This window comes from Pelophylax lessonae (assembly GCF_965119305.1).
Source record: "Pelophylax lessonae genome assembly, chromosome: 2".
NCBI classification, from domain to species: domain Eukaryota; kingdom Metazoa; phylum Chordata; class Amphibia; order Anura; family Ranidae; genus Pelophylax; species Pelophylax lessonae.
The window spans coordinates 548,387,632-548,413,524 of record NC_138769.1 but is presented as its reverse complement, the minus strand read 5'-3'; the positions used below and the strand labels follow the sequence as shown (position 1 = coordinate 548,413,524).

Below are 25,893 nucleotides of genomic sequence, written 5' to 3'. Positions count from 1 at the left end.
TTTCTGCCCGAATCGTCTTTCCCTATTTAATTTAGGATGTGGCACGGTGGAGGTCCTTGTTACTCACCTAAAGTTTACAAACATCTTTTTCAGGGTGGCATATGGCATTCAGGTGGCATTAGGAATCTAGGAACATTTATTTTTTTCTGGAAAGTAATAACCTAATCCACCACTAGAGGGATATAGTGTATTGCAAATGGATCTAATTTATATTACGCGCTGCTTTTGCCTTTTATGCTTTTCATGTGTCTGTATTGTTTACTCTGTACAGTGCAGCCGCAGATGGCGGAGATATATGGTGATGAAGATGATAACAATAAGCTACCCCAAGTCCTGCTTTATCCTCCACTACCTAAAACCTTGATTTATCAAACACATTACAGAATACAATGGTCCTTTTTGTTCATTCATATCTACAAAAACCGTGAAAGATGTCTTACAAAGCACAGAGGTATTTATCTGTCATATATGGCAGACTTGTGTGCCATGGACAAACATACTGTATATAATTGGCCATACATATGTTGCACTGACCTACCCAAGTGTCAGGCATGTACTGTATATATCATACATTTTTTTAATTGTCTTTAATTAATGACTGTATACAAATATGCTTCTCATATAATTAACTAGTCTGTCACTTATCTGCTTGATTACATGGCAACGATTCACAGGTCAGTCACCATCATCTGTATAGCAGTCCCCTTCTGGGCAGACAGCTGAGGGTCCATTGTCTGCTAGACGCTCAGGCATCTTCGACTCAATCTTTCACTAAGGGCTCTTTCACACGGAGCGGACCGCATTGCGATCCGCTCCGGCACTTTTTTTTTTTTCACGGAGCGGATGACATTTGTGTCATCCGCTCCGTATGTCCACATATCATCCCATCCGTTTGCGGATGATATAAGGACATAATGTATGTTTACGGGGATTGCGGATGTCAGCGGATGACACCGCTGACATCCGATTTTGCATCCTTTCCGTTTTTTTAAACGGAACAAAAATAGGGTACTGTTCCGTTCCAAAAAATGGAACAGAACTGAAAGGATGAAAATCGGATTTCAGCGGATGGTCATCCGCTGACATCCGCAATGCCATTGACACGCATTATGTCCGTATATCACCCGCAAAAAAATAGGATGATTTAGGGACATGCGGAACGCCCGTGTGAAAGGGCCCTAAGTCTGCTCCTCCTCCAACTGACCATGACCCGCTTCTGTCCTTAAGCCTCATTGTGCAGATACATACCATTAATGTACAAACGCATGTTGTACACATAAGTACACGCAGGGCTGCACGTCTTCACAAACTCAGTGCTGCCTGTCTGTAAATGCACCAGACTTCCAAGTCCTGGCTTCCCATTCTTAAGCATTTCTAGGCTTTTTTTTTTTTTAATCAATCTTTTTATTGAGTTTTCATCAAACAAAAAAAAAACAAACAAAGGTACAAACATTTGGGAAGTACAATTCCCAATAACTTGCATGGACATATACATGTGCCGTCATAACATTCTCAGTATAACATTGAATAATACACATAAGTACTGTCATCAAGATATTTTCAGCAGGCAAGCCGCTCATTCCTATCAGGTGAATTGCATTAAATCCTAGTTACATTCTTATCGTAAGGGCCTTGTCGGTTGGGGAATAATTCTGTTCCACCGCTAAATGACTGTAATATAACAAGGTGTGGTCAAGGTAGAGGTCACGCGCAAACGAGGTGCACCCCACCTAACGCCCGGCATCCCAGAGACAGCCACCCCAAATGGGAACCACACTGTGGCCATCTCCAGCGCGCCAGGCCTCAGCGAGGCACCCCCCCCCCCCCCCGTCCGCTCTAGGGGATGAAATCACACATCACCTCTGATTAATCCATGTAGTCCAAGGTAGCCAAAGCTTAGACATACGGGTGGTGGATCGGTGTTTCAGAGACAAGGCTCGTTCCTAGGAATGATGCGTAGCCACTAGTTCAATCACCTCTTGGGTTGTAGGGGGAGATTCCTGTCTCCAGGCTCTGGCTATAAGCAGCCTAGCTGCTAGTAGACCATGGTTAACTGAGTGTCTCATAGGATGGGGAATCCGATCTAGGCCAAGTGATAATAGTGCAAGTCCAGGGTCGAGTGCTATTGATGAGTTAGTCAAGTCAGACATGAGAGAGAACACCTCCTGCCAGAAGTTCTGGAGTTTTGGGCACTGCCAGAAGACGTGGAAGAGAGAACCCACTCTGCCACATCCTCTCCAGCACCCACCGTCATTTTACTTGTCAAATTTGCTAAGCCTTTCAGGAGTAAGGTACCAGCGTAATGATAGTTTCAAGTGCAATTCCCATAGGTTGGAATTGCACGTCGTCGAGTAGACAGAGCGAATCGCACGCGTCCACTGTGTTACTGAGTATTCTACACCCAAGTCTCTCTCCCATTGTATATGGGGAAGCGACTTGGAGAAGACTTCTTTCTGTTGGATTAGATTGTAGAACGTAGTAATGCCTTTGGGCTTGGAAGGTAACTTTGAGATAAGGTAATTCCACGCCGTAGTAGGGACAGTCAGTGGCCAGGTGGGTACAGAGGTCAGGAAATGGCGACATCTAAAGTGTAGGAAAAAGTCGGTCGCCGGTAGTTGGAACTTAAGTTGTAATGTTGGGAATGGGGTCAATTTAGAATTGTGATACAAGGCATTCAAAGTGGTAATGCCTCTTTTGGTCCAGGAGTGGAAATTGGTATCGGGCATGATGTAATGCAGGGCGGACAGGGGTATCTGAAGTTCCTGTGTCATGGGGCCATCGTGTTTTTGTGTCAGCAGTACTTTCCAAGCGTTGACCGAAGCTACCATGGCCGGGGGAAAGTGAGATGGAATTTTCGCCCCTAGGGACGTCGCCATCAACCATGATGGAAGATCCGACAGTGTACAAAAGGACGCCTCTAGTTCCCTCCATATATGGGGACAGTCGGGGGTAAACCATGCGCGTAATTGTGTGAGGATAGATGCTAGGTAGTAGTCATATATGTCCACATAGCCCGCCCCCCCTTGGGTGCGTGATTTGATGAGTTTCGCATGGGCGCATCTAGGTTTCTTACCTTGCCATATATATTGCGATATGATAGATTGTAGAGAGCGGAAAAACTTTTTAGGGACCGGAATTGCAACAGTGCGAAAAATATACAGGAGCTGAGGAAGGTGCATCATCTTGAACGCTGCCAGTCTCCCCAGCCACGAAAAACCCGAGAGTTGGGGGCGTTTGAGGTCATTTTGGAGCTTAGTTCGGGCCGGAACATAATTGTGTAAAAAAAGCGTTTTCGTATTCGCCGTAAGCCTAATACCTAGGTACGAAAGATGTGTGTCCGTCCACGAGTAGGGAAACTGGGTTTGTAATACGGCGCATGTTGTGGCATCGAGACCAACATTTAGAATTTGGGACTTAGTTTCGTTAACCTTATATAGGGATACTGCTCCAAACCAATTTAATATTTTTTGAATTTCGGGAAGGGACCCGGTAGGGTTAGTTACCATCAGGATGACGTCGTCCGCGAAAAGACTTATTTTATGTGACTTGCCTGCTACTTCTATACCTGATATTCTAGGGTTCGATCTAATATGTTCTGCAAGGGGCTCCATAACCATGTTGAATATGAGGGGGGAAAGAGGGCACCCTTGGCAAGTGCCATTCGATATCTCAAAGGATGAGGAAATAGCATCAGGGGTACGCACTCTCGCCGATGGATTCGAGTACAAAGCCATAATGGCGGATACCAAATTTGTGCAGTACCGCTGAGAGAAACCCCCAGTGAACTCTATCGAACGCCTTCTCTGCATCCAACGATAGGAGCAGAGAAGGCGATCCAGTAGTGCGGGCGCAATGTATGGCATCAATGACTCTTCTCGTCGCATCAGACGCCTGTCGGCCTTTTGTGAACCCCGATTGGTCCTTGTGTATGATCGTTGGAAGGACGTCTAGCAAACGTAATGCAATCAGTTTGGCATACAATTTGGCATCCAGATTCAAAAGCGATATCGGTCTGAAGTTCTGGGGCTGGTTAGGTTCTTTCCCTGGTTTAGGCAAAGTAACAATCATAGAACTGAGAGTCTCATGTGGGAAGGAAGAGGATGTGGCAGCTGAGTTAAACATTTTGACCATGATGGGCGCCAGCAAACTAGAAAACTGTTTATAATATTCGGCTGTAAAGCCATCTGGGCCGGGCGATTTCAGGTTAGGGAGGGTGGCAATAGCTTGCAGTACCTCTGATTCAGAGAACGGTTGGTTCAGAGTAGCTAACAGGGGTGGTGAAATAGATGGCAAGTCAATGTGGCTGAGGAATGCTTCTATCTCGGATGGGCACGGTTGATGACTATGTGGGTCCGCTTTTATATTATACAAGGTTGCATAATACTCACGAAAAGCATCCGCTATCAGGTCTGGTTTGAGTAGTTTAGCTTTAGACACAGGGTGTACTAACTGCTGTATTCTAGATTTGGTCCTCTGACCTTTGATACGAAGGGCCATGGCCTTGGACGCCTTTTGTCCTGTGGAGTATGAGTTTACTTTCCACCGTTTGAGAGTGGAGCTATATTTTTCGAGAAGCAAGGTTCTCAGCTCCTGACGGAGTAGGAATATTTTTTCAGTAAGGGACTTCGATGGTTGAAGTTGATTTTGGGAATCTAGAGTATTCAACTGCTTAGTAATGTCGGTCAGCTTTTGCAACCTCCTCTTCCTTTCCCTCGAACCAATTTGAATCAGTACGCCCCTTAGGACCGCTTTATGGGCGTTCCACACCGCCTCTGGGCCCGAACCGCCTCCCACATTGTTCGTAATATAATCCTGAATATGAGATTGAATTTCTGCTACATAGGCTGGATTGTTCAGAAGGTGATTAGGAAGTCTCCATACATAGGGAGTCTGATTATGCGGGCCAAGGGAGATTTTGATCGTCAACGGGGAGTGGTCAGACCAAGTGGCGGTGTGGAGCTGTACATCAGACACATATTCCAAGACAGTTCTATCAGAGATACACAAATCAATACGGGAGTAGGTACCGTGACGCGGGGAGAGAAACGAATAATCCCTCTCCGACGCGTGACAGCACCTCCAAACATCATATAGTTCCTGAGACCAGATAAATTTGGATAATGAGGAGTTATGCTTTTTAGGGGTAGCCGTCGAGTCAAGAGCACTGTCCGGTGTGAGATTAAAATCGCCACACATTAAGAGATTTCCAAAGGCTAGATTTTTCGCTTTAGACACCACAGACTGTATAAAGGACAATTGGTGATGGTTAGGAGCATACAAGTTCCCAATGGTGAATTTCCGACCCATTATCAAGCACTGCAGGACAATATATCTGCCCTTAGGGTCAGATATAACGTCGTGGAGTGAGAAGTCCAGAGTGTCACTAATTGCTACAAGTACCCCCTTCCTCTTCTTATTCCCTGAAGCAAGGAACATATGTGGGTATTTCTTGTGAGTGCATTTCGGTGTGGCCTCAAGGGCGAAGTGGGTTTCCTGGACACATATTACATCACCATGTAGAGCAGTAGCTGTGGACCAAAGGGATGAGCGCTTAGCGGGGTGGTTAAGACCCCTGGCATTGAGGGAGAGAACTGTGAATGACATCACCAAAGGGGGACTTGTATATTGGTAAGAATTGGCAGGGGGTCCTGGTTAGACTGTGTACAGGGACGCTGATCCCTCAGTGGAGTAAAGTACCTGTGAGATTGCGTTGCTGTGCAGGTGCGTTCTGTATACGGTGGCCGAAGTCCCGGAAAGTAGTAGGAGAGCAGGAGGTGTCCTGTAACCTGGAGAGGAGGTCGCTTCCTGGAGATCACGGAGCGGATAGGGTCAGTTGCTGGTGGCTTCACCAATGGAGCTACTTGAGACAGCAATGCAGGGAACAAGGCAGATTATTATGATCGGCAAACAAAACGGTATATTGAAACTTGAACTATGAATAATTGCGATATCCAAACTGAGTAAAATCAACTGGAGAAAGTGTTCAATCAGCAATGATATTCCTGTGTCAGGATTGCTGACAACGTGGGGGGTAAAACCACCAACGGTGGACAACAAAGCGTTAAAACTAGGGTAGCGAGTTGTTGTAGGCCAGCCGGGCCCTGTGTTGCTGGAAATTGAGGTACAGCACCATATTACAAGGGAGGGCGATGCCTAGATCGGCTGCGGTGGGAACCCTGGGAAGGCGGCGGGGTACGCCTCTGCGCGTCTGGGGGTCCCCTCGGGGGATCCGGAATAATGCCCCATGCTTGCAGGAGTTTCATGCCTCCTTCCATTGTGGATATAGAGTGAGGGATACCGTTATGGGTGACCAGCAGGGTTGCAGGATGGCGCCATTTGTAGGTTAACTTGTGATTTGCTAGGGCTTTGGTAAGGGTCTTGAGCTGTCTGCGCTGCTGCAGAGTGTGCTGAGAAAGGTCAGCGAACAGTTGGATATGTGCATATGGGGCTGGAAGAGTGCCCAGTGCTCTGGATGCCTGCAAGATCTTTTCCTTTGCAGGAAAAAAGTGCACCCTCAGCAATACATCCCTCGGTACTGAAGCTTCCAGAAATTTAGGCTTGGGTAGTCTATGAATCCTATCTTTTGTAAGTTCAATAGGGGATAGTGCTGGCACCAAAGAAGAGAACAGTGTGGAAGCATATTGGTGCAGGTCTGCGGGGGGTACATCCTCAGGGATGCCCCTGATTTTAACATTGTTGCGGCGGGATCGATCCTCCAAATCCGCTATTTTATTTTTTATCCACACCGTATCCTCCTTTTGTTCTGTATAAGCATCCACCAATTCATTAACTGTATCGGTGCATTCCTCCATTCTCTGCTCCATGTAATGAACCCTGTGCCCCATATGCTTCATCTCAGAAGCGAATCTGTCCATGATTGTGGATAAGTTGGACATAAGTGAGGATTGAAATGTCATAAGCATGTTCTTCAGGGTCGTATCAATTACTGGTTGCCCTGTGGTGGGGAATGCTGCTATGGACGTTTGTAGGGAAGAGATGGAGTGCGTGGAGTGTATGTTGCTACTCACTGTGGGGCCCGGCCGGTCAAAGTCATCCATCCTCATCCGTGTCTTGGCGGGGCTTCCCAGTACCGGAGATGTTGTAGTCGGGCTCTGAGGAGAATGCAGCGGAGGGCCATCCGGCAATGGAGAGGGATCCGCATCAGGTAAGTCAGTGAAAGCCTCCGGAGCACTGCGGCCTTGTCTCGAGGTGGCGCCATCTTGGCCGCGGTCCGAGAGCGCGGGCGGCCTGGTGAAGAAGGCTGTCAGCTTAGTGGGGCCCCGCTCGTCCTTCCTTTTCCTGGATGACATCTCCTCGGGTGTGAGGGCTTGTCGATGGAGTGGTAAGTGGAGATGGATCGTGCTGTACGTCCTCAGTGTCATCGATTTTCCTGGCTAGGTCCCGAGAGCTCACGGCTCAAGCGGCCATTCAGTATGCGCGCAAGCCACGCCCCCGCATTTCTAGGCTTTTAAGTACACGTCCACTGAGCGTTTTTGCTGCTGATCCTAATCATTTCACTTTGACTGCAATGTCTCCTTGCCTGAATTATTAGCTTTCATCTACAATGATTTTTGCACCCATCTCACAACCTGACAACTTGCTAGTGGTTCTAGTACTGCTGCTTGTTGACTTAAAGTGTTACTAAACCCAGAACTGGCATTCATTATATCTGGTCTCCCACAGTATACAGAACATGGAAATGCAATCATTTTAGTAAATATAAACTGCTAAACACCTTTATTAATCAGCAGTATATAGCAGTCTTGTGACTTCCAACAGTGCCTGGTTAAAGCTTATAGGAGGACTTTTTTTTTACTGCACTGAGCTGTCCTATCAGGATGCAGGACCCCTGACCCCCTGTCTGGACAGTGCTGATTGGCCCTGTGCTGATCACATACCCTCTCCCAAGAAAAAAAAAACAAACTCTCTAGCAATACACACCAAACTGAGCATATGCAGCCTGACTCCAGTAACTCCGTCTTACCCGGACATGTAATGGGGACAATGCAAGAAGAGGAGAATCATACATACAGGATCAAACACCCTTTTTACTCAATGCAGAGGATTAACTCCTTAGGTTCCACTGTAGTGTAACAAGCATGCTTTACTGCATATAGACACTTATTTTACTGTTGTGGGTTTAGTAACACTTTAACCACTTACCCCAAAGTGACGTAGGGGTATGTTGGCAAACTTTGCGGTGTTATACCGGGGTGATGCCTCTAGCTAGAGGCACCATCCCGGTACCGTGGTTTAGAAGCGGCTTCGATCGGGTCTCCTATGACGTAACCCGTTTTCGGCATTTTGAATACATGGAAGTGTAGTGGAGGGGTCTAGGGAGTTTTAGACCCTCGATCCCTCCATTAAGAGTACCTGTCACTGCATATTGGTGTCACAAGGGATGTTTACATTGCTTGTGACATCAATAAAAGTGATCAGATTTAAAAAAAAAAAAAAAAGCTGTGATAAAGTTAAAAAAAAAAAAAAAAAAAAATTGGAAAAAAAAATTTAGCCGCCCCCGTCACCGTTAGCTTGTGCACGAAAGAAAACGTATACGGAAGTCGAGCCGTGAATGAAATCGCTGTTCAAACCACACATGTGAGGTATCGCCGCGATCGCCAGAGCGTGAGCAATAGTTTAAAAAAAAAGAGCTACCCTCTAACTCTAAACTGGTAACCATTAAAACATTTTAAAACGTCACCTATTGAGATTTCTATTGACCGTAGTTTGTCGCCATTCCACGGGTGTGCGCAATTTTAAACCGTAACATGTTGGGTATCTATTTACTCGGTGTGACATCATCTTTCACAATATACAAAAAAAATGGGCTAACTTTACTGTTTAGTTTTTTTTTTAATGCAGTGAAATGTGATTTTTCGTAATTTTTTTTTAAAAAAAAGCGTTTTAAAGACCGCTGCGCAAATACCGCGTGACAAAAAATATTGCAATGACCGCCAGTTTATTCTCCAGAGTCTTTGCTAAAAAAAAATATATAAATATATATATATATATATATATATATATATATATATATATAATGTTTGGGGGTTCTAAGTAGTTTTCTAGGAAAAAATACTGATTTTAACTTGTAAACAAAAAGTGTCAGAAATAGGCCTGGGGCTTAAGTGGTTAAGCCAACAGTTTTTCTGCCTAACCCCTTGTCACTGCAGATAACTGCCAGGGTTGAACCTCAACCTTTGTGTGCCTAACACTCTGTCACCAATTATATAAAAAAGAATGTCCTTTACCTCTGTGGACTCTCTCTGTTTAGTCTTTGTTGAATTTGTCCAGGTTGTTTAATATTCTGCATAAGACACTGAGGGTACCCATGTGTGGTGTAAGCGCAAAAAACCTTTCCTGCATGGAGGCTGCTAATTGTGAAGGACAGAGCAGCACTTAGTTACCGAACCTAAACTATAGTCCCTCATACTCTATTTTACCATATATACTGCACAAATGCAAAACTCATCTCATTACTTTGTCATGGTAATGCTTTCTTGTATATCTTTAATAGACAGAGTTTTGTATTTTGGTTAGCTACACAATAGAGGAGATTTACTAAAACTGGTGCACACAGAATCTGATGCAGCTGTGCATAGCAGCCAATCTGCTTCTAACTTCAGCTTATTCAATTAAGCTTTGACAATAAGCTCCTGCTCACACTGAATCTGACTTTGAAATCGTGTGACTTCATTAGAAATCACACAATTTCAAAGCCACAGGTCAGTGCACCTTCAGGTGCGACTTGGCTGACATCTGTGTGACTTCATGCACAGATGTCTATGCAAGTTGCACCTGAAATTGCAAAAAATACCGCAGGAAACTTTTTTCAAATCGGTGTGGCACCGCTAAGTCGAAGTCGCACTGATTTGAACAGTTCTACTGCCGACAATAGGGTGTGACTTGTTATGAGATTTGGATCGGTCAAATCGAATGACAAGTCGCACTGGTGTGAACTGGGGCTTAAACCTAAAAGCTGATTGGTTACTACGCACAGCTGGACTAGATTGTGTGTGAGCCAGTTTTAGTAAATCTTCTCCACTGTTGCTTTGAACAGAGATTAGCTTGAGCCAGTTCTGATACTGTATCGTTTACCTGTATAGAATTTGAACCAACCGTTTATTGTGCTCTATGTAAATGATATTCTTATACGTTGTTTTCTCCCCACTAGTATATAAATGTCATTTAATTTTAACTAAGCATATTATTCTACTTGTTCCTACATATATTGACAGGCAATATTGTTTCAAATAAAAGTGTTTCCAGTGCTCTTTGCATTTGTATAGGTTTTACTGTCACTGCAATAGCGCTTTTATGCCCTCAAATTGTACAGCATAGCTGAAAATGCTGGCAAAATATGGCTTAATCTTTATTTCAATACAATAACTATAAACAAGTATCCAAAGTCAGTGGTAGTGCTGCAGATTGACAATGACCGCCATTGCATGCAGAGAGATTTGATTGAAGGAAGAATATCTGATTGTGCAAGTGTACACAAAGGAGACTTGTACTAAGAAAAATATGGAGCAACTACTGTTGGCCTCATTCTAAAAATGCTAATTGCCTGGCTATCTCTGTGACCTAGGAACAAGCATGCAGTAAAAGGAGTCAGTGGAAAGTTAGAACTCCCACTCTGCATAATTCATTGGCCTAATCTGTACTAAAGCCATTCGATGAACATGACAACCACGCTGCTAGCTTTGTTAAAATGAGAGACCAGCAAAGGCCTCTGATGCGTGGGTCAGGAGGAGACAGGATGGCAAAATGAAGGGCAGACTGATTACCTGGAAAGCCTCTTGTTTTGGTATCAATTATACTTTTTCACTTTTATCAAAGTAAGAATCTGATCACATATGGCCACCTAAAAATGAAAGTTAAACTTCCATCTATGCTGGTGAATCATCTATTACATGTAACGCAATAAAAAAAGCTGTACATGAAGTCCTCTGCCAGGCTTTAAATTGCAAAATATTAGAATGTAGCCAGATTTCTGTATAACCAAAACAGGCTGTGGCCTAGGGTGTCAGGAATGCCAGGGATACCACACAGTCACACGTGCATCATGTTGCTGGCTTGTTGCTTGTTACACAATCTTGTTTATAACAAACTGTTCCAAATTGTCCTCATTGTTGCTGTCCCTGAAAGGTCAGTGTATATTTGTTGGAGGAATAATGCACAGTTTACTTATCAGGACACACTAAGAACAAAACTACTAGTAGAGGGGGACAGCAGATTAACATACTCTTCTAGTTCAAAAAATAAATAAATGCACACATTTTTTTAAATGAAAAAATGGTAATTTGTTATGTCCAGCTCAGTAGATTGCTTTAAAAAAACCTGGATTTGTTCCTAAATGTACAAAATATAACTGGGTACTAACATATATATAGGTAAAGTTTATCCAGGGAATATCGGATTGCTTCTTGGGGGATCAGGAAGGACTTGTTCCAATGCTTAGAAAAATGGATCATGCTTTGCTGGGGTTTTTCGCCTTCCTCTGGATCAAAAGTGGGTATAAGATTGGATAATTTTTTTTTATTTTTTCATGTATTTTTGGTTGACTTAGATGGTCTTTTTTCAACCTATGTAGCTATGTAATTTAGTTTTTTTACACTTTAAGCTGTAAAGCATTGCAGTGCAATGCCAGGATCCTGTAGTGTCTCAGTCAGCTGAATAGCAGGAAGAATCAAAGAACTATTAGAGCGCTCTCCAGCACCCTTGCAGTTCATTGAGAACTACAAGCCATCTGTGGCAGCGGCCGACAGTACTTGTAATTCATTCAAAGGAAACCTTGAATATATGATTTGGCTGTGTGGGCGTATCCCGGCACAGCCATGCTGTTATCAAAAGGGGACAGCGGGTGTGGGGAGAAGATTGTCAAACAAATTCAAAGAAATTTCCAAGCTCAAATTACCAACCAGCCTGTGACCAACCAAATTGACCTGTTTAACAAAAATGCGTTAAAAAAACGGGTTTTCCCCACCCGCTGCCACAGAGTGCGGCGTGCTGGCAGAGGGAGGTGGGTGTATAGTAGCATGTTACATGTTACACCCTAAATATGGGTAACAAGTTCCTATAGGTGAATATAACCTTTAAAACTTTCCATCCCCAGACTCAGTATGTCTGTAAAGAAGAGTGGACCAAAATCCCTCTTGAGATGTGTGCAAACCTGGTAACCAACTACAAGAAACGTCTTTCCTCTGTGCTTGCCAACAAGGGTTTCTCCACCAAGTACTAAATCATATTTTGCTTGGGGATCAAAAAACTTATTTTACTCACTGATCTGCAATTCAATTTATAACATTTGTGTTGTGTTTTTTTCTGGTTTTTTTTTTGGTTGCTATTTTGTCTCCATGATTTAAAATACACCTATGATAAAAATTATAGACCCTTCATTTTTTTTTGTAAGTGGGTAAACTTACAAAATATGCAGGGGATCAAATAATTATTTTCCCCACTGTATACTGTAAAACTTGATATGATTGATTGTTTTTTTATGACAACTGTCAAGCTGATCTTGGCCTTTAAATATTAATAGAATTTAGAGCAACAGCATGACCTATTCAGATCTCATCTTAGTTGTATTACAGCAGCAGTTGAGAGGATCAAATAGTATTCCATAACAGGTCAATATGACCCAAAACATGACACTGGCTCATACAAGTGTTTTTCTAAATTTTAATTTCCCAATTTGGTGATTATTTCTTTGTATGTTATAATAAAAGCCGAAAGACAGGTTTTCTGGGGTGAAATCACCTGCTCAGTGAAATACAGAAAACATAAAAAATGATATACACACACATTCAAAATGATGCAGAGGGGCATAGGGTTATCAAGCAAAAAGGTAAAAACGAAACAATGAACTGCATGGACACAGTGATAGGAGCATAGAGACAATCTCCCTTAAGACATGCAGCTGAAGACCAACAATACCAGTCCATAGTAACCTACCATTGTCAATGTCTCCTTCTGGTGCCATGTCCTTGTTATAACTGTCCCAATTTTGTGCCTGTGTAATTTTGTTGAAGGAGATATGAGGAAGAGTGAGGGACGGGTCTGTAGGAGAGGGGGTGTCAGAGGAGGTCCGTATAAGGCAAAAGAGGACCAGAATAAATCACAAGGGCTACATAGTATGTAAGAAAAGCATGAAAAACAGTCATTTGTAAAAATACAAACCAGAAAAAATATGTTGAATTAAAAAAAAAAAAGAAAATAATTTTTTTGTGGGAAATGCAACTCCATTTTAGAATAGAAGAGGCATGAGTCCCCCTGTATATTCACAACTGTCTGTGACTCTGGCAGAAGGATGTACCTCTGACATAGCTGTGACATAAGTCTGCCAATCTATGAGTGTCATTTCCTCAAGTGAGCTTTATATGTATTTCCATGGAGAACACACTGCAGCCCTGGTGCTCAACATACGGCCCTGCCATCACTTTTATGCAGCCACTGTATCCTAGGCTGGGTCCTCTTGTTGTGCACCTTTGCACTAAAGGATGCAGAATATAGAAATGCTTTTCCACTTCCCTGGATTCTTCAAAGGAATACACAGAAAATGTATTTAGGGAGAGGAGTAGCTCAGTTAAAATGTTGAGACAGATTTGGTAATGCCAGGTACCCAGACATCACCAAAGACCCGTTGGGGGCCTAAACCAAGTCCTACGTCTTGCTTAAAATACAGAAGTTAATTTTAGTTGGAGCCCTCATTTACCTTCATTTGAAGTCAAAAGGTAAAAATAATATTTTAATATAAAGTTTAAAGACCAGTGGTGTTCAGATCCTAACTCAAGCTAATTGATAGCATAAGTTAGTAAAAAGTCATATCAATGATCAGCACACATTATGACCCACTTGAGCCATGCTGTAGCAGGTTTTCCTTTAGGGTCCTTTCACATGGGCTTTCTGCCCGGCATTTTGCTCAGCAGGGATCGATCTGCCGATCCCCGCTGAACAGGCAAACGACAGCTCCCTCTCCACTTACTTTGCAGAGACAGAGCTGTCAGGGCCCCGCTCCCCTCTATGGGAAATCGGATAAAAACAGACTGCTTGTCCGTTTTCATCTGATCCGATCCTCCAGACGGATGAAAAATAAGGTTTGCGTCCATCTGGATTTCATGGACAGGATCGGATAGGAGGGCAGCGGTGTCAGCGGACATGTCACCGCTGACATCCACTGCTCCATAGAGGCACATGGAGCATTTCGATCATGTCCACCTTAAAAACTGACAGGCGGACCTGATCGGAAAGCTTGTGTGAAAGGGGCCTTACCGGTTTCTTTCTCATTTTAATAGAATACAATGAGGTTTTTAATAACCTGCATGAATTAACATTAAATAATTTATCAGAACTGAGTTATTAAAATTAGTTGTTATACCGGGCCTCAATATTTTCAATCATAAAAGGTCTCTTGAATAGTAACCACAGACAAGAACACTTTTATTTTGCTAGAGTAAAACCTATCACCCCAACATCTAGATACAAAACGGAGAATGGTATTAGTAGATTTTACACATAATCTGCATTGTTTACTAAAGAACAAAGAAAGATTGTTTAGCAAATACAAGTCCACTTTCTTGCAAATCATTTTCATTAATCAGCATTCCCCTTCACTTCTCTTTGTCCTTTAGAGATTTTGATTTAATTATTTTACGATGAGTCAAACATGCCGTATAGGTTTAGACAGCAAATAATGCAACTATACAAAAATACTATTTAAAAATCAACTGATTACTGGATCAAACACAAACATTGTTTAAACCGATCACAAGAATTATTCAAAATCACAATATTAATTAAAACTCATATCAAGAAATATTGGATCCACATCATAAATGCAGTCAAATATTAAAAAAACCATATAAATCAGTTAAATGTACCAGATCTCTCTGGTACTGACCTTCCCTTTTCTCATTTTCTTTTCTTAATACATTATAGCAATGTATGTGTATTCCCTATGCATATACATAGTATTTGTTTTTTAGCTTTTACTAGAAAATCTTTATCACACAATGTAACTAGTATAGCATGGCATATTGTTCATTCTTTCACCCTTATTGTTATGGCTACATCAGGTCACAATATTATTGTATAAAAGCATGGTGGTGTAAATAGGGTTTTGTTGGAATGTAGTAAATTAAGCATTCACAGAGGGATAGAATTCAAGCATTTGAAGCATTTAAAGCCCTAAAATCACCCAAAACAGGCATTTTGGAATCTTCTTTAGGGTGCATCACACCACTTTTTGTATATGGATATGTATGGATTACAGACCTTAAATTAAACAGTTCTCCTCTGCTCACACTACTCAGCACTAGGCTAAACCGAAATACACTTTTCAAAAAAGTTAAAGGAACATTTTGAAAACACATCAGGTCTCAATGGGGAAAAATATCATGCTGGATATCTATACTGATAAAAACTGGGTAATGTGTTAGGACCGAAAAGGATGCCACATCATTTGATGTAAACTAAATGTATCAACCTACAGAGGGCTGAATTCAAAGACACCCCAGAAATCAAAGTAAAAAAATTATGCAGCAGGCTAGTCCATTTTGCTAAAATTTCATAGCAGCAATTTAAAATGATACTCAGTAGTTTGTATGGCCCCCAAGTGCTTGTATGCATACCTGACAACATCGGGGCATGCTCCTAATGAGACGACGGATGGTGTCCTCGAGCATTTCCTCCCAGATCTGGACCAGGGCATCACTGAGCTCTTGAACAGACTGAGGTGCAACCCGGCGGCGGCGGATGGACCTAAACATAATGTCCCAGAGGTGTTCTATTGGATTTAGATCGATCATGCGAGCGTGGGAGCCATTTAATGGCATCAATACCTTCATCCTCCAGGAACTGGCTGCATACTCGAGCCACATGAGGCCGGGGATTGTCATGCACCAAGAGGAAACCAGGACCCACTGCACCAGTGTAGGGTCTGAAAATAGGTCCAAGGATTTCATTCTGATACCTAATGGCAGTTAGGGTGCTATTGTCTATCCTGTAGAGGTCTATGCCTCCCCAGACCATCACTGACACATCACCAAACTGGTCATGCTGAACGATTTTACAGGCAGCATAACATTCTTCACAGCTTCTCCAGACCCTTTCACATCTGTCACATGTGCTCAGAGTGAACCTGCTCTCATCTGTGAAAAGCACAGGGCTCCAGTGGCAGAACTGCCAATTCTGGTGTTCAATGGCAATTGCCAATAAAGCTCCACGGTGTCAGGAAGTGAGCACAGGGCTTATTAGAGGACGTCGGCCCTCTGGCTACCCTCATGAAGTCGGTTTCTGATTTTTTGGTCAGAGACATTCACACCAATGGCCTGCTGGAGGTCATTTTGTAGGGCTCTGGCAGTGCTCATCCTGTTCCTTCTTGCACAAGGGAGCAGATACCGGTCCTGCTGATGGGTTGAGGACCTTCTACGGCCCTGTCCAGAGTAACTGACTGTCTCCTGGAATCTCGTGCATGCTCTTGAGACTGTGCGGGTAGACACTGCATACCTTATGGAAATGGCACGTATTGATGTGCCATCCTGGAGGAGTTGTACTGCCTGTGCAACCTCTATAGGCTTCAGGTATCGCCTCATGCTACAAGTAGTGACATTGACCCTAGCCAAATGCAAAACTAGTGAAAAACAGTCAGAAAAGATGAGTAGGGAAAAGAAATGTCAGTGACCTCCACCTGTAAAACCATTCCTGTTTTTGAGGTCATTTCATTGTTGCCCATCTAGTGCACCTGTTAATTTCATTAACACCAAAGCAGCTGAAACTAACAGGAGTCCATTTGTAGATCTGTCTGATTGTAGGTTATGCCAATTCAGAAAAGCACATATTAATAGACTATATACTATTCTATTGTTCACTCAAACTAACTAAAATATATTTGACAATAGGAAGTAAATGCATACCATTAATACGATGGAACTTACCAGATCGAGACTTCAGACCAAATGCCACAGAGTTGTGTACTGGAGACATGCTGGGAGTATAGCTTTCATTCTGCAAAGGTAAAGAAATACACATTTCCTCCAGTTAAACCTATATTTCTATTATTTGGAATTAAATTAACTTTAAAGTGCAATTCCAAGCAACAGGTAAAGTCAATCAGAGAAGTGATTTGTTGAAGACTTTTGAACTGTGCTAAAGATGTCAGGTCCCCTAAATCAATTTTAGAGCAAAACTTCAGCCCTAAGGCTCCATTCACACTTGTACAACTTGTCATGTGACTTTGTACATGACAAGTCGCAGCCCATTCTTTTCAAAGGCACCCTTTCAGATCAGTGACATTCATTTTGAAAAGGTGCCTGCACTACTTTGATGCAACTTAGATCCACAGAGTGTAAAGTCAGATTAAAGTCGCACTCAAAAGTTGCATTAAAGTTGCACTCCAAAATCGCACTGGAAATTGTGTGACTTTGGAGCAACGCAAGTTAACGTTAATAAAGCCTAAGCGTTTTGGTTTGTTTTTTTTTGTTTTTTTTAGCAATGAGGGAAGGTTTTCATCCTGGTCTTTGTCTAATTGTTGAGATTTCCCCTCAATTCCTGTCTAGGAAAAAAAAATTAAGGTAATAATAATAATGATAAAAAAGACAATATAAAATAAACACATAGTATTTGGTACATCTCTGCTATAAATGCACATTTCCCCATGTTTTGTCTCTTTACAAATGCTGTAAAAACAGAAAAATGCCTGCTGATCTGCCAGACATTCAGTGAGCACCTAACTTCCTAAGTTCTGATTTAGCAAGGCTGTATTTCTGCTCTAAAATAATCAGCAGCATTATCAGCCTGCCTGAGTTCTCTCCATGTACAACACCACATATCCCTCTCTACTAAACACCATAGGGGGAGGTGTTTTGTAGTGCAGAAGCAAAGAACTCACTGGGCTAATAAAACGGTTTTGTGATTTTAGTGCAGCAGAGGCAGTATTGTCTGCTCATTAAAGGAATTCATGGATTTCTGGAAGGGTCAACAAGTATTTTTCTGTACTTGCAGTGCTTTTAAAGAGCCAAAACGTGGAGAACTTGTATAGTAAACAAAGATATCTTTTTTTATATATCCTGCCCAGACATACACTTTAAATGTGTCTTGATGTTACCTGTTCCATGATACCCGCTCCTAGTTCAAACGTTACAAACGTAGTGTTGTCCCCTTCCTGCTGAACGCCACCAAGTGCCTCATACCGAGGCATTGGCGAAGTTCCGCCTGTCCCACACTTTCTGAGTGGAAGAGGGAGGTCAACCTGGTGATGGAGGCGGAACGGCGGGTTCTGACCTCGCAGGGTAGACAGGAACGCTTCAAGGATACTTGGACGGGGTGGATATTCTACTCTGATGAGATCCCAGATGTGTAACAACTGCTTGCAGCCAGATGCTGAGACTCCTGGCCGGTATCCTCCTCACTAGGGTCCACACCCCCCTCCAGGCCTCCCTTATCCTATCTGTTCTGTTCCCCCCCTATCTATCTGTTTCTCCACACTGTTCTTCCCTATTATTCCCGACCTTTGCTTTTCCTTCTTTCTCTTTTCTTAAAGAGGAAGTAAACCCATTACTTAACAATTTGAAAAAACAGTTACATTTCCGGCACGTGCCGGAAATGTAACACTCCTATTGGTAGTGCTCTCAACCAAACTATCAAACCATCCAATGGCTGGTATCATAACTGATCACATATGCATCATGGCAGTTGAAGATCAAACAAAGGCCAAGATGGCAGCTTCCTTGCTTGAAAACGATAGGAGGGTTTACTTCCACTTTAAGGCCTCCGGCTAATATCCTCTGTAGTATACACTGTATTATGGATGCCAACATGTGCTATACTCTGGGTATACGTGGTGTCTGTCTGGCTATCCGACTCCCTCTGTTGAGACCTTCCCGGATGGCGATGATAGACATGGTGTGCTAGGGGGGGTTTTCTTACTGTGCTTGCTGTTTGGCCGAATTGGCACACGCTTTCAATATGACCGTTTGTTTGACCCCCTGTAGATGTTTATGTTTCGCTCATGGCGTCCGGACTGATAGAATTACTGATTGTGCCTTCTCTATGTATCTCCTATCTGCACTTTGCTTACTCTCTTGATGTTTTGTATATCCGCGTAATGTCTTGAATTTGTTAAATAAAGATTATTTTTTAAAAAAAATGTGTCTTGATGTGCCTTAATGTTTTCAAGGATATTTTATGTCAAAAGTTTACAAGCTTTCACTAAATTTAGAAGGCCGTCGTTTAAGACCTTTTACACACTGTACTGCATTTACTATAGCCAGATGAATGACACCTGTGTGGTGAAAAACAATGCTATATAAGGTCACTTTAGATTTTTAAAACCCTCACCAGGTAATAAAACTCCCATTGTTGTAAATCTAAGGACGTTACTGGGGATGTAACAGAGCTTTAAAGACAGCAAGCCATTTACATGACCAGAGGCAAAGCGGACTCTAGAAAATGCCTTCTACAAACTCTGTAGTTTTACATACAATGTTAAAAAGCATGGCTGACTGCAGATGAACAGACTGCATAGCTGACTGTAGACGCAGCCTGGCTCTTACAAATTTCTGGGTTGCCGACAGAAGTAGTAACAGCAGCAGAGAGGAGGAAAGAGCTGGTAGGAGGTGCGGGCTGTGCTCTCTCTCCCCCCCCCCCCCCCCCCCCCCATCTGTACACAGGAATTAAAACAGAACGCTTGTAGATCAGACTGTACAGGGTTTGAAAACCACACTTCCTATTACCGCCTCAGACTGCTCCTGTCCCAGCAGCAGAAATTGTGGATAGAGGCGGTAATGAAACCCTTTACAGTCTGATCTTAGAACATTCTGTGTCATCTACTGTATACAGACGACAGGGAAAGCAGCTGGGAGAAGGATAACAAAGCATTTTTACTTTGGATTAGAGGTTTTGTGCTAGGAGGGAGGATTTGGAGGGGGGAGGAGGAACAGAATATATGCTAGGAGGGGGGATTTGGTTGGGGCATTTATGCTGGAAGAGGGGATTTGAGGGAGCAGATTTACAACCTACAGACCACTGAACTCTCCCACACAAATTTCATTTTAGAGCTTGTTCACATCAGGCGCAGTGCGGTAATGCAATGCTTACAACAACCCATATGCAAGTAAACCCTTGGGGACCAAACACCTGTCTGCCAGCACCCAGCATATGACCCATTGTCCTCCAGACCTCATGCAAGTTGCATGTTAGGCGATCGAAGCTCTGGTGTGCATTAGTGATGGAAACACCCGCTGTTAGTGACAGCTACAGTTCGGCACTAAGATTAAGAGCGGAGTTGCTCAACTTCCAGGATTCTGCTCATGCTACCAAGCACTCTTCTAGAGGAGCATAGTGCGGGTGCATTACCCGCTACTGTAACAATGAATGAACAATGAAGGTCACCGCAATGCATGCAAAATTATAAAATACTTAAAAAAAAAAAACCCTTGATGAAATAATTGATAATATTTAAGTAATAGCACATATCAACATGTAAGCTTGCACATATAACCCACCTCTTCATCGGAGTTATGGCATGCTTCATTCCCAGCCAGAGTGTCATTCTATCATTGAAAGCAAATTTAAAAGGGTTAGTACGTTAAAAGTAAATATTTAGTAAAAATCTCTCTCTTCTGCCTGCTGGAGAATTTAAAAAGACACAAGAATGCCCTGCCTGGAGAGTCCTGCAATATGGTCAATGACTCATTTTGTTTTATAGGCTTATCCAAGGCAATGTTACTAATGTTAAAGCTATGCAACATTTTACGGGACATGTAAATTAGTACCTGCAATATTGGAGATATCTGATAATCCACTTGGCCACTGTAGGAGACAAATAAAAGTCCATTAGGTAATAAACTGGGAGATGTGCCTTAAGTGTGCATGCAATATATTTTACTATTGTAGATAAACACACTTTACTGTAGATCTGTTTGGATCACATGGAGAAGTCTGAGGATTAAATAATTCAGTGCTGTCTTCAATTTCCATTCTTAATCTGGAAAATAAAAACGCAATCCAGTCTAAGTGTTCTACAACGGTAAAAGAAATGTAAATTTGATCATATTGTCCATAGCATCCAGTCATTTTCCAACTGTCATTTTCTAGTACATGCTTATAAACGAAAGGAAAAAAAAAAGGTTATGTAGATATGGAGCCTTCTTTTACCTCTTCCACGTTTACACAATATCCCTTTAAGTGCCAGTTCACACTTGTGCGATGCGGGAAGGCTGCGAATTCGCAGCCTGTTCCCGCATCGCATCCGCACAAGAGGCAGTTCACACTGCCATATGCGATACGCAGGGGGTGTCAATTAAATGTTAACGACACCCCCAGTTTGATCGCATATCGCAGTGCGATCTGACAGTTCGCACAGGATCGGATCGCACAAGAGTGGACCACTGTGCGATCCGATCCTGATGCGGCTGAAAAAAAGGGTCCTGTGCGTCTTTTGTGCGGGTGCAGTGCGAATTTCAGCCATACAAAGTGTATGGCTGAATTCGCATCCACACAGGAGATCGCATGTAATGAAGGAGCAGTGCACTCCGAATTACATGCGATCTCCGCAGCCGCACTAGTGTGAACCGACACTAAGGCCTCTTGCACACTGCAGCTTGAAAATGCTCAGTACAGATTTTTTTTTACTGAGCTAAAATAAAGCCCATTAATTGGAATGTGCCTATGCACACAGGTGCGTAAACAAGCGCCGTGCATATTTAAAAAAAAAAAAATAGAAAAATCAACTTTTTTGATCAGTAATTTTAGCCCCATGCGCATTTGCACAAAAATGCATTCTTGCGTATTTGCACAAAAATGCACGCACAAAATTGCACAAACGCATATACGCGAAAATGCACGTAAATACGTGCACATAGATGTTAAAAAAAAAAAAGTCACAAAAAGTAGATGCTCAAACAGGAGTATGTGCATGAGGCCTTAGACTAATATACATTGATTTAAATATTTAGCATTTCCACATATACACGATGGCACGATTGATGGAATTGTGAGCCCCCTTAAAGAAACAGGTTAGTGTGCGGCCAAATGTGAATAGCTTATAACAACCAGGATATGGGCCGTACCATTAGAGTGGAACTCTAGTCAGAAAATGAAGTCCTTCTAGATGACTTCACGTTGGTCCCTTTTGGAGGTATAGCTATGTAAAACATTCAAAATAAGTGCCTATACTGTTTAAAATCCAATAATGCACGGTCTCATCCTGCTCTGCACATGCTCAGTTGCTCTCTATTATTGGCACTGTGCCTATAATCAGAGCCACTAGAGGCGGATATGCTGAAGGCTTTAGGATTTACTGTAGCTGAAGGGGGAAGTAAGCAACAGGAATCACATAGACTGTGTTGAGGGAACGCTGATCAGGGAGGGAAAAAAATAGAAGCAGGAGAGGTTCAAGGACAAGTTTTGCTGCCAGGAAGACACAAAAGAGCGAAATTTACAAGGATAGTGTGCGATCTTATCTCCCTGATTTTCTCATCTTTATCCCCTAAGCTTCAGCACTGTAAAGCTTCCATCTGCCTTCGCCTCTAGCTAAGACAATCAAAGCTGGATATGTACATATTTTAATTGAAGAAAGTGACATATATTTCTTGAGACCAAGGAGAGAAGGAAAGTTCTCAATGAGCAAGTGACTGCTTTGGGCTTCATCAAAATGGTGGCCTCTAAAAAGAAACAGGAGCAATGCTGGAGACAATTTACAGCACACACTAAGTTTAGTAGCATAATTATTAACGTATGTTCTTTTGTTAAACAACATTGATTGTTATACAACTGTTATGGGTAAAGGTCCGCTTTAGGCAAGCTTCCTTGCAATGGTAACAAGGGATTCTTTTTAGATGCTATGCATAACCTCTATACAAAAGTAACCCCTAAACTGTCATGTATTAGTGCTCATGCACACAGGATGTTTTTACGGCTGCTGCTAGGGGAGTCTGACATTTTGTTTTACTGCCTCTAAACGCCCCTCCAGGTTAAACTTTCAGAGGAGTTTGGAAGCATAAGCGTTTACGGGCAGAAAATAAAAAAAACTACAGCCTGTGCGTCCAGGAGCAGGGGCTGTTGAGCTGTAAAAACGCAAAACGCCAAAAAAAACGTGACTAAACGCTGCTAAACACTGTAACAAGCTTTTAGCAGTGCTTATCTGCTTTTGGTATTTTTAGACATTTTTACATTATATGGAGTGTTTTTACTGTAAAAACACTCTAAAACGCCATAAACACGTGTAAACGCCCTTAAACGATAGTCCAAAACACAGCTAAAAGCACGTTTGTACAGCTGCTTTTTCCTGGCAGCAGTGCTGGTGTTTTTTAAACATCCTGTGTGCATAAGGCCTTAGGTGTTCTAAAAGTACTTGATCTTGTCAGGTGATGTCTGCTTTTGGATTTCTTAAAAGCGGTCACTGCACGTCATGAGGACCCATGAACTCAGCCATGCACTGGATCCAGATGTAGACCTCAAGCCCAAGTTAAGGATCATGACATCACTAAATGAGAAGCAGTGCTATTCCATACATACCTAAATTATTTTAAAAAAAGAAACAAGTTAGAAGAATTTAGTAATGGCTCAGGAATACCTTATAGGATCTTGTAACATATCAACTGCTTCTCTTAACTGTTCTATCATTCCTGAATTAATTTCTTCTTGTTCCAAACTATGTTTCCTGCAAGAAAAAAAAATAGGATAGTTAATCAAATTTTATAATTCTGATGAACTTAATGCTGGAGTGAAAACAGAATGTGTGGCTTAATTATATATGGCTACAGCACTATGTTATGATCCTCTAAATGATCTTTCAAGGCAAGCAGGAAATGAGAGGGAATCCCCATTAAGACAGTTGTCACCAGTACAGATGTCCACATGGGAGGGAACATTTCCTCTTACCTCCTGTGCTGTGATACCCATACATTTTTTGTGATGTAATAACAGCGACCTGAACAAATAGAGAGGGTAAAAACTACTGAGGATTGTAGCCTACTAAAAGGTAAGTGCCCTATAAAGATTGTTTTCTACATTCCGTAAAACATGGTCTCCCGTGCTGGACTGCATCTGCCAAATGAACCTTGACCTTTTCCTGCTTTTCCTCTAAAGCAGGGGTCTTCAAACTATGGCCATCCAGCTGTTGCGGAACTACACATCCCATGAGGCATTGTAAAACTCTGATATTCTTAGACATGACCAGGCATGATGGGATTCGTAGTTCCTAAACAGCTGGAGGGCCATAGTTTGAAGACCCCTGCTCTAAAGGAAAGGCACCATCAAATGATGACTGTACTGCTCAGGCTTCTGTCTTCCTCCTTCCTGCACCCTCTCCAATTGTCCGTCCCAAATCTATTTCTTCCTTCACCTGAACTAATTTCTATTGAGCTGCTTTCGCTTATGCTTGTCATTAATGAATGTTGGAGACCCCAATAATTATTGTCATGAACTCCACAATGCTTGGGAACTGACCCTCAACATAATTTAGAGTTCAAAATTTTATTATAAATAAGGCCCTTTTTATCACTGTGTGGTGAAATCTAAATACTAGCAAATACTGCTTTGTAAGTGTAAAAAACCCTGTGAAAAAATATAGAAAATCTCAACCAGGATAGGATCAAGGTAGCTAGAAAGAGCATGCTCAGACAACCCCATTCCTTTAAAATAAAAAAAGTCCTGTGTGACAAAACACGTGCCAGGGAGGAGAGGTCTAAGCACATACTCGAGGGAATCTCTGTGGGCTGCAGAACACATTGGGGATTTCATACAGTGAATACGGAAAGTATTCACAGCGCTTTACTTTTTCCACATTTTGTTATGTTACAGCCTTAATCCAAAACGGATTACATTCGTTGTTTTTCTCAACATTCTACAAACAATACCCCAGAATGGCAACGTGAAAGAAGTTTGTTTGAAATCTTTGCAAATTTATTAAAAAGAAAAAAAAAATCACATGTACATAAGTATTCACAGACTTGCCATTGAGGTCAGATGCATCCTGATTCCACTGATCATCTTTGAGATGTTTCTACAACTTGATTAGAGTAAGTCTGTGGTAAACTCAGTATGACTGGACATGATTTGGAAAGGCACACCCCTGTCTATACAAGCTCCCACAGTTAACAGGGCTTTTCAGAGCTAAAACCAAGCCATGAAGTCCAAGGAATTGTCTGTAGACCCTCAAGACAGGATTGTATGGAGGCCCTGATCTATGGAAGGGTACAGAAAAACGTCTGCAGCATTGAAGGCCCCAATGAGCACAGTGGCCTCCATCAGCCGTAAATGGGAGAAGTTTGGAACCACCTGGACTCTTGCTAGAGTGGGCCGCTCAGCCAAACTAAGTGTTCGGAGGAGAAGGCCTTAGTCAGAGAGATGACCAAGAACCCACTAGTGACTCTGACAGAGCTCCAGCATTTCCCTGTGGAGAGAGGAGGACCTTCCAGAAGAACAAGCATCTCTGCAGCACTCCACCAATCAGGCCTGTATGGTAGAGTGGCCAGATGGAAGCCACTCCTCAATAAAAGGCACATGGCAGCCCACCTAGAGTTTGCCAAAAGGCACCTGAAGGACTCTTAGACCACGAGAAACAAAATTCTCTGGTCTGATGAAACAAAGATTTAACTTTTTGGCCTGAGTGGCAAGCATCATGTTTGGACAAACCAGGCACCGCTCATCACCTGGCCAATGCATTTCCTACAGTGAAGCATGGCGGTGGCAGCATCATGCAGTGGGGATGTTTTTCAGTGGCAGGAACTGGGAGACTTGTCAGGATTGAGGGAAAGATGAATGCAGCAATGTACTGAGACATCCTTGACGAAAACCTACTCCAGAGTGCTCTGTACCTCAGACTGGGGAAAAGGTTCAGCTTTCAACAGGACAACGAACCTAAGCACACAGCCAAGATAACAAAGGAGTAGCTAC

The 25,893-nt window shown here is 42.5% G+C and overlaps 1 protein-coding gene across 1 annotated transcript in view; it reads right to left on the bottom strand.

Moving 5' to 3' along the window:
* The window catches only part of LRCH1 (leucine rich repeats and calponin homology domain containing 1), a gene marked incomplete at its 5' end in the record, with an annotated part of 366,317 nt that overhangs the window by 73,198 nt on the left and 267,226 nt on the right, over positions 1–25,893 (bottom strand). Inside the window, 4 exons of the mRNA XM_082247571.1 lie at positions 16,932–17,001; positions 20,769–20,805; positions 20,900–20,980; positions 23,570–23,656. Of these exons, the coding sequence (XP_082103697.1) occupies positions 16,932–17,001; positions 20,769–20,805; positions 20,900–20,980; positions 23,570–23,656 (275 nt within the window). The remainder of the gene's footprint in view (positions 1–16,931; positions 17,002–20,768; positions 20,806–20,899; positions 20,981–23,569; positions 23,657–25,893) is intronic.